The sequence below is a fragment of the Plecotus auritus genome (assembly GCF_963455305.1).
Source record: "Plecotus auritus genome assembly, chromosome: 11".
In the NCBI taxonomy this organism is placed as follows: Eukaryota; Metazoa; Chordata; class Mammalia; order Chiroptera; family Vespertilionidae; genus Plecotus; species Plecotus auritus.
Genome location: NC_137777.1, coordinates 47,119,987 through 47,130,179, shown reverse-complemented (window position 1 = coordinate 47,130,179; position 10,193 = coordinate 47,119,987). Strand labels below are relative to the sequence as shown.

At 43.2% G+C, this 10,193-nt stretch overlaps 1 protein-coding gene across 2 annotated transcripts in view; it reads left to right on the top strand.

Moving 5' to 3' along the window:
• Positions 1-381: 381 nt before the first annotated feature.
• TMEM65 (transmembrane protein 65) overlaps positions 382-10,193 on the top strand; it is a 43,202-nt gene continuing 33,390 nt past the window's right edge. Inside the window, exon 1 of one of the 2 annotated variants that reach the window (XM_080646874.1) lies at positions 382-1,204. In XM_080646874.1, coding sequence (XP_080503000.1) covers positions 904-1,204 — 301 coding nt within the window. In that variant the 5' untranslated portion in view covers positions 382-903. The remainder of the gene's footprint in view (positions 1,205-10,193) is intronic. The other variant, XM_080646873.1, reaches the window with a different exon arrangement.

Below are 10,193 nucleotides of genomic sequence, written 5' to 3'. Positions count from 1 at the left end.
CGAGGCTCGGAGCGGTAGCGCGGCTGTCCGGGCGGCCTGGCTGGTACCCTCCTGGCCCAAGTCCGGAGAGGGGGGCGCAGGCTGGGGCACTGTTCGGAAGGAGCCTCCGATTTAGGCACGGCGCTTAAGGCGGGCCGGGTGACAGCTGCACTACCCGGCCGGGCGAGGGGTTCAAAGCTCCTCTTCGCCATTTCCATCCCCAGACTTAAAGGTGACGGACTCCAGCACAACGGGGGCGCGCCCTCTCTGCCTCCATTTCCACGCACCGGAGGGGGTGCGCACGCTGGTGCACGCTCCCCACACCCGAGCGCGGCCCGCGAGTCAGAGGACTACGCCTGCGCTGCCCCACCCCTCCCTGCCCGCCCCCTGCCTTGGCTCCGCCCTGTTACCCCTTAAACCACCGCTAGAGGTACTGGCGGCGGCTGCGGCCTGACAGCGCGGCCGCTTTGAGGGCGCGGAAAGCGATCGGGGTGGGAGCGAGCGCTGGGAAAGCCGGCGGGAGAGAAGGGCGGCGCTGGAGGAGGGCGGCGCGTGGCTGACTCATCCCCCTGGAAAGGCAGATCGACAGACACAAACCCCGCCGAGCCCGCCTGCCCGCGCCGCTCCTGCTCAGCGCGGGAGGCGCCCGCCCGCCCCGCCCGCCCCCCCTCCCAGCCCGATCGCCTCGCACAAAGTTTGTCTCATCAGAGGGACCGGAGCCGCCGCGGGCCTTTTGGAAGGGATCGGGGACGGAAGAGGACGCGAGAGCCGTGCGGGCCCGGGGAGTGCATGGTGCCCGGCGCCTCGGCTGCCCATCTGGAGGACATCGGGGCGGGGTCGGCGGAGCCCAGCTCTTTCTAGCCTCAGCCTCGCCCGAGATCGCCCTCCCGGACTGCCGCGGGGGTCCCCGCGCCCCACCCCGCCATGTCCCGGCTGCTGCCGCTGCTGCGGAGCCGGACCGCGCGCAGTCTGAGGCCGGGCCCTGCCGCCGCCGCCGCGCCCCGCCTGCCGTCCTGGTGTGGCTGCGGGCGGGGGCTGCTGGCGATCGCGTTCCCCGGAGGCTCCCCCGGCGGCCCCCGGGCGCTGGGCACCCACCCCAAGGAGCCCATGGAGGCGCTGAACACAGCGCAGGGCGCGCGCGACTTCATCTACAGCCTGCACTCCACCGAGAGGAGCTGCCTGCTCAAGGAGCTGCACCGCTTCGAGTCCATTGCCATCGCCCAAGGTAAAGGGGATGGAGAGGGGGGTGACCCTGGGGGGCCTGGCGCCCTCCCCTGCCCCGCCTGCCCCGAGAGCCCTGCCGCCCCTCGGCCTGGGACCCCAGCCATCGCCGCCGCCGCCCCACCCGCTGGCCCCCCTCGCCGGCCTGGCCCAGCGCCTGGGACGTCCGAGGTGGGGGGAACTTTCCGCCTCTTGAGTGTCCTCGGGGCAGGTGGGACCGGAGCCGATCTGGCCAGGCAGCCAGGGCCAACGCTTGGCTGGCTGGTTCCTCCCCAGTCTCAGAAGCCCGAGCTTCAGCCCAAATGGCCAACCGATCCTGTTTTGATTTTGTTTTGATTTGCTGTGTGCCTCCCCCTCCCCAGGCCTCTTGTCACTCGATGCTTTCGTGTGAACAAGCAGCCGCGCAGGTGGCATTGCCTGCTTCCCCCGAAAGTGCTACGAACCCGAGAGGAAGAAACTTTCTTGAATGGTTATGGAACGAAGATGTCTGGGGGCCCATAAGCAGGGATGTTGCTTCTTAAGGCAGAGATGCTCTCGGCCGCTTGTTTGCAAACACATCTAGTTGTATTCATTTGAGCAGCGGAAGGGAACATTTCCCCGGGAAATGGAAAGAATGGATCAAACCAGCAACGGCAGATACATACTTACAAGCCCATATTAAGTTCGGTGCTTCGCGAGTTAAAGTCCAGTTTTTGTTGTTTCCCCAGAGGTTGAAAGAATGAAGTAAACAAGAAGGTATTTTTCTGAGAATCTGTGGCTCTACAAGAAAAAGCAGACCTCTGCTCAAAAGTAATCTGCAATGGTGAAAGCAAAGCTATTTTTAAGCCAACATGTTAAAATAGGATATTTTTACAATCAGTGCAGCATGCTGGTAGGTCAGAATTCGAGTCCAGCTGTAAAAGCTAACAATTCATAAAATCAAAGGGATGAAAGGAGCAAAAGATAAAATCATTCCGTCTTAAAATATTTGCCATTTAAATATGGTAATATAGACAAAATACATTGCTCCTATTTTATATTACATTCTGATGTGTTTGAACATTAAAAGTTTACCTCCCCTCCAAAGTTGGTAGGTACATAACCATTCTGTAGATTCCTTGAGTTTACAGCATATTGCTTTGGAAGATGGTATTTGATTGGTCACAGGCACTTGAAGGTGTTTCTTTGGCCTATGCACAGGAATGGAGGAAAGATTTATCTACCTCTTTATGACTTCCTATACCACTTCTTCAAAAACTTTTTATTAGTTGTGTCTTTTTAAAAATATGTATTTTTATTGATTTCAGAGAGGAAGGGAGAGGGAGCGAGAGATAGAAACATCAGTGATAAGAGAGAATCATTGATAGCTGCCTCCTGCATACCCCACGCTAGGGATCGAGACTGCCACCCGGCATATGCCCTGACTGGGAATCTAACCGGGACCTTTTGGCTTAATTGTATCTTTTAACCACTACCCTCCCTCCCCACTAAATTCAGGGAATTGTGGACCAATTTATACTATTGGGTGGTTCAAGAGAGTGTCTACCCACAGCGCTTTTACAGGAAAAATGTCACATTGCAATCAATTCATTTTTTAATGTGTAATCACATTATATTAAATCATAATCAAATGCTAGCATATTTTGTAAGCTATGTGTGTACTCAGTATGTGGTTTTAAAATATTCAGTTCTGAAAATGAGCTCCTTGATACAATAGACACTCACATGCTGAAGTTCTCCATGGGCAAGACTATTTGAGCACACATTTGACCTAAGTAATTTCTTGGAAATTCTGTATTACCATTGTTACAAGATTGAAGGGCCCTATTAATATGATTTTGTGACAATTCATGAAAAAGGATGTCCTGGGTAAATTTTACTTCATACCTATTGCACATTGCAATAGATAGGCTGCATTTTACAATGAAGATAGTATTTTGAAGTTTAACACAGTTTTATGTATGCTGGAAAGGACCTATAAACTTCAGTCAATGGAGATTAGTTAGATCAATTATACTTAATAAGTATGAGAAAGAACGCTTATCTCCTATTTATACGCTAAAGAACTTTAAAGTTTAAGTAAACTATTTTTGCCAATGTTGATGACTAAATTATTGCTCTTTGACTCAAATGACACTTAAGTGATGCTACTGGTTTCATTTTTACGACAGTTTTAATGTTCTTTATTGTTTTCAATATCAATACATATAGTTACTATGGAGATAACTGGAGTAGAATCGTTACTAATAAATTACCTTATTCATTATTATGTTGCAAATGAATGCAGCTCATTACATTGCTGAAATCAACATTTCTTTTCCCAGACAAACAAAAAATTCCTGTTTTTCTTTTATTGTTGCTTTTTCAATACCCGATTCACGTATTAAATGTGTGTGTGTACTTAGTGGATTTTCTAATGAAATAAATTTTTGTTAAAAGGGCTTTTTCTTACTGTAGGGAATCTTATGTGTTCCTGGGAAGGTTTCTTGTATGATGTTATGACATGTTTTGGATTTGGTATGGAAACATTACAAGAAAAAAATCATCAATGCTTTGATATGTCAGTGGAATCTACTGCTGAAATTTGGTACTTTTGCCCTTATCTTCCTTATGAGTTTATCAGTAGGCAAGTGATATAGTCTGTGACAAGATAAAGCATTAAATTCATAGAATTGATTTATAATAGATAACCCCTACTTTGTGGGATGTCTTATCATAGCTACTTAGGGTACTGAGATTTTTAAATTACAAACTGATTTCCTCCCCAATTTAAAAAAAGTTGATATTGTGTTCTCAATTTACCTACTCAACCTGTCTTTTTCCAGAAACAGTTCATATCCTCAGATAGTACATTGTTAGTTCATTGTTTTTACAAGTAGGGCTGGCAAGCTGACATCATTACAGTTGCCTTTAATTTTAGCCAAGACTTTCAAACAAATTTGTCTCCCACTTTTTGCAATTACAATTTCTATTTATAATTATTTTTAAAAACTGGTTCCAGGACCCTTGTGGGTACCAAAATCTGTGGATGCTCAAGTCGCCTCTATAAAATGGCATACTATTTGCATATGACCTATGCACATCATGATCCCTGTGTACTTCAAATCCTCTCTAGATTACTTCTCATGCAATGTAAATGCTATGTTAATAGTTGTTACAGTATACTGTATTGTTTAGGGAATAATGACAAGAAAAAAAGTCTGTACATGTTCAGTACAGACGCAACCATCCTAGGCCTAACTACAGCAACGCGTAACTCCCTACCGTCCCCCCCTCGAATATTTTTTATCTTTGATTGGTTGAATCCCCAGATGCAGAGCCTGCAGATACTATGGGCCGAATGTACAGCAATTTGGTTTTTGAAGGATGGGCAGTGGCATTGCTCATTGTATTAGTTGTACATTGCTGTATTACAAACACCCCTAAATATAATGGCTTAAAACAAACAAGGTATTGTCTCACAGCTTCAGGAATCCTGGAGCAGCTTAGTGAGATGTTTCTGACTCGGGTCTCTCATAAAGTTGTAATCAAGCTTTCAGCTGTGGCTGCATCGTTTGACATCTTGACTGGGGTTGGAAGATCCATTCCCAAAAAGGCTCCTTCACTCAGCCGTAGGCTTGAAGTCTCAATTTCCTGCCACGCGGGCCACCCCCGGGGGCCACCTAAGTGTTCTCAAGATGTGGCAGTTGGCTCTCTCCAGGACAAGCAATGCCACAGTCTAAGTTGGAAGCCACAGTCTTTTATTAGCCAGTCTTAGAAGAGATAGTCCATCTCTTTTGCCCTGGTACATCGTAGGAGGGTACTGTACAGGGTGTAAAACCGGGAGGTGGAAGTCATTGGGAGGCATCTGAGAGGCTGCCTTCCACACTTATTTAAGGTGTTGTAATTAATGTTTGCTGGAGAATTACCTAGAGATAAGATTTGGCTTTGGGGAAAGCGCAGCAAAAGATTTGAATTGAAAAAAAGGAGCTTCTTAGGGAATATTTTTGTTAAACATGTACTTTAAACATTTTAAAAATGAGATTCTTTTGACATATAACAAGAGATATATTACAGTGAACAGAGTAGTTTTTCCATCAATGTTAGATCTTTTTAATAATATATATATTTTTATTGATTTCAGAGAGGAAGAGTGAGGGAGAGATAGAAACATCAATATGAGAGAGAATCATTGATTGGCTGCCTCCTGCATGCCCCACACTGGGGATGGAGCCCGAAACCTGGGCATATGCCCTGATGGGGAATCGAACCCTGACCTCCTGGTTCTTAGGTCGACACTCAACCACTGAGCCAAGTGGGCTATCAATGTTAGATCTTAATTAGCTTGCATTTTTTCTTTTTCGCCATATTAAGTGGTAATTGTGTACATCTAGGTTTTCTTTTTACCATTTATCTACGTCCACATAGGCACACCAAATATATAATTCTAAACTATGTATAATCTTGTAGTTCCTCATCTTCTGTGATTACTTAAGTAGATGAGGAGCTTCGTTTTGAGAACTTGCCATATAGCAGAAGGGCCTTTGTCAAATGAAAGGCTGCAAGATAAAAAGCTGATGTTAAAGTGGATATCTAGAATACTTAAAAACAAAATTTTTCATGGAGTTATGACCCAGTAGGGATCTTGGACTCTTAAGGAGAGTATCTCCATTTTTCTCAGCCTATTGTTCAGAATTATGGGAGAAAATAGCCACTCTGTTAAGCTATTAACTTCTGGGATGAATTGGAGATAATTTCAGCTTTTGCTGAAAGAGAATGAGAACGAGGGTAAGGAAAGCATTTCATACTCTAAATTCAGATGCGTGAATAAAGATATTTCAGTGCCTTCCCTGAAATAGTATAAGAGGAACAAAGGAAGTAGCCCCAACTAGACACAGCAAAAAGAGAAGAGCCAGGGTGAGGATGTGAAGTGTGAATTGAGTCAGGAGGAGTGAGAGATATCTAAGAAGCTGAGAGTGTCTATATCTTGGGCCTAGATAAGTTAAAACAAAGCTTATCCACAATCAATTATTTTACTAATATGGAAAGAACCTAACATATCAGCATATTCCAACAACCTTAATTCTGAATACTTTGGAGTTATTGGGCATGTTGGAGTGGCCCCTATTACTAGGGATTACTGCCCGTAAAGAACAGATAACACAAATAAGATTTTTTTCCATTATAAAATGGATATATGCTATTTAACAGTCTTTAATCATCACTTAGTGGTACATATAACTTGGTGTCCAGAGTTACATGTGATTTAAAACAACAACCATTCTATTATATCTTTTGATTTTTGTGGATCAGGAATATAATCAGGGCTCAGCTGGATAATTCACCTGGTTCATGTGGTATCTATAGAGGTCACTCTGTAGACTTCAGCTGGAAGATGGGCTGATTACAGAGTCCAAGATGGTTCTGCTCACCTCTGGCACATTGGTGGAGATGGCTGAAGGCTGGGCTCCGCTGCAGCGGTTGGCCAGAGTAGGTGCATGTGCCCTCACCAGCATATCAATCTCAGCATGCTGTAATAGCTGGTGATAGACCACGGTCCCAGAGAAAATGTTCCACAAAAGCTAGATAGAAACTTTAAGACTTTGTATTGGTTTCATATTGCTGCTATAACAGATTACCACAAATTTAGTGGTTTAAAATAATACAAATGTATTTTAGCATTCTGGAGGTTTGAAGTCCAAAATGAGACTTAAGGGGCTAATAAAAGCATCAGCAAGCTTCTGTCCTGGAGGCTCCATAGGAGAAGCTCTTCCTTGTCTCTTCCAGCTTTAGCCATTCCTTGGTTCCTGTCCACATCACTCTGATCTCTGTTTTTGATTGTTATGTCATCTCCTTCATTGACCTTCTCTTGCCTCCCCATTATAGTGACCCCGCCCCCCCCCCGAGATCACATTTAGGCCCTGGATAATCTCCTTCTCTCAAAATCCTAATTTAATCACATCTGCAAAATCTCCTTTGCCATACAAGGTAACATATTCAAAAGTTGGAGGATTGGGTATGGACATTATTCAACCATCCACCCGACTTGTTATGACCTAGCTTTGGAAGTCCCAGAATATCACTGCTGCTGGTTGAGCAAGTCACTAAGACCAGTCTGGATTCAAGGGAAGGGAAATTAGGAAGAGGTATTCCATGTAGATGGCCATGCTTAATAGCAATTTATTACTTTCTATCCGTGCATTTAAAAAAAAAAGAATAAATTTCTGTTGGAAATCTTGTATTACATCTTTCTCTATTAATACATACCATTAACATATTGGGTTTTGTTTATTTTAAGAAATTTGAACATTACTTCTTATGCTGAGTGCTAGTGCAGTGATTTCTTTTATATATTGAGCTACGTGGGACTCCTTCCTCCAAATCAGGATTTCTCCACATTGGCACTATTGACATTTTGGGCTGGATACTTCCTTGTTGTGGGGGCTGTCTTCCACAGAGGATTTTTAGCAGTGTCCCTGTCCTCTACCCACTAGATGACAGAGCATCCTTGTACCCACCTCACCCCAATTCTGGAAACCAAAAATGTTTCCAAACATTGCCCAATGTTCCATGGAGAAGGTGTGGGTGGGGGGAAGAGGAGGAGGGTAGCAAAATTGTCCTGGTCAAGAGCCATTGCTTTATATGAAATGCTGTAAGCTGCTGCTGCTTCCATCCTCTGCCTTATCTCTCCTTCTCTTCTATCATACATGGATACTTGCTGTTATCAGTGTGTTCTCTTTGCTTCTAGCTCATTGCTTTATTTTACATTTATTTGTCTCTGGATAAGGTCAGAAGAGTAACTCCTTACCTCTCTATCAAACGCCTCACCTCTCTATCAAATAAATGAGCTTTGCGATAACTGTTTTCCTTGATTGCGATGTCTCTTAATTTCTAAGTTCTTGACTAAATTCTAAATATTAGATACTTAGAAAATATGGCTTCAGGTAAGTTGAACACTGCTAGAGTGTTTGATTCACTAGTAATTAATTTGGTGTTGTTCATCTCAGTAGTCACTTATTGCTAACTTAAGCAATCATGACAAGCAAGTTTTTATAAACAAATTTGTGGATAGGAAAATTGAAATAATATAAAGTCTGCTACTTACAGGGGCATCCAGAAGGTCAGTTGCAACTAAAGATAATGGGTGTTTTTAAATGTTGGGGATGATCTGATATTGAACCATTAATAGTTTCAGTTTTTCTAAAAATAGTGATGAGTTTGCATAACCACACTTTTGACTGGTTTTCTTTGGCACGTCCGTGTAAAGCTAACTGGAACAAATAAAGACCAATCCCTGAGTGAAAAATTTATTAGCATTTTTCTCAAGTCAGTTGAATTAATTAGTATTTGGGTTTATAGGACTCTTCCCTTGTGCTTGACTCATAGGTTTATGTCCGCTTTAAGTTAATGAAAACAACCACATTAGAAACAAGAAGTTCGATGTTAAAATGTAGTAACTTAGTTACCTCAGATCTTCTGGTAAATGAGAGATCTTCTAAAGGACTTTGCAGGTAACGAGATGTCATTCCTCTGAAGCTCTTAAGCATTTACTTCGATGGCTTTTGTTGGAAGCATATTTGAACATAGTACTGCATTTTTCTCTGCCTTAATGAAAGGATAATGAGCACAGTTTAGCTTCTGCTAGATGTCAGAGTCTTTATATACTGTATTTTACTACAGTAATATTTTGGGGGGCTACTTCTATTTGTAGATATACTACTAGTCATCACACCACATGCCATTCCAGTTGGCAGGCTTTTTAGACTCTGTCATATAGTGGTAGTGAAATGTGCTGGACTTATAGTAACCCTCCCCCATCCCTCAGCGCCTGCAGACTATTCTACGCTATTCTCATTCATCCCTTGTGGTTGTGGTAAACTCTTCCCTGCTGTGTTAGGAGGTTTGCTTCTTGGCATCTTTTTTATTATTTTTAATGTCTGCTCTTTGTTACTCTTCCATGTGTGTTTTCTTTCTTTTCTTTTTCTTTCATTCTCATTTTGTTTTTGATCCCCCTAGGCTTCTCAATAGGGTTTAATCCTGAAATACGTTTCAAGGTCATAGACCACTACCCTTGTTTGTCTTTCCAGCTAGCCAATTGCTTCTATCACATTATTGATCTTTGACGCTCAGATCTCACATTGAAGATCTTGTGAGTACTTTTGCTAATATCTGGATTTTTTTTTTTTTTAAATATATTTTATTGATTTTTTACAGAGAGGAAGGGAGAGGGATAGAGAGTTAGAAACATCGATGAGAGAGAAACATCGATCAGCTGCCTCCTGCACACCTCCTACTGGGGACGTGCCCGCAACCAAGGTACATGCCCTTGACCGGAATCGAACCCGGGACCCTTCAGTCCCCAGGCCGACGCTTTATCCACTGAGCCACACCGGTTTCGGCTAATATCTGGATTTTGGCTGTTTAAAGTATCATTGTTTTAAGCACCTGATTAACTGAGATATTACTATTTTTGGATCTTAAAGTTTCAAGGGAAATTTATACTAGAGTGGTTTTCTTATTTGGATTAGTTTAGATTTTCTGTTTTCTTTCTGAGTTTTAGGGTAGATTACTTAGTACACTGTATGGTTTAAAACATTCGTACTTTGAAAAACAGCCTAGTATTTCACAAAACTACTTCTGAATTTCTATTGTAAAATGGTTCTTATATTTTATAGAAGACCTTCTGCAGCTACCACTCTTGCTGCTGCTAACACCATCTTCACTACAATTACTTAGCAATTATTAAGTATTTGCTATGTGTCAAACATGCTGAACTAAGTGAGTTTTCATGTACTTATTTTATTTACTTCTCATGGAGAGAGAAGGAATGATCTCTATTCTATAGATTAAGAAACTGAGGCCAACAGGAGTTTGCCCAAGATCCTGCAACCTGTGTGGCAGAGTGGAGTTTTTAACTTAGCTTTGTTTGACTCTAAAACCTGTGTTCTAATTATTACCCTCTTCTGGATATTCATTCCTGGGTTTTTTTATGCATGTTCGGGGAAAAAGGTTACACCTCAAATGCTCAATAAAAG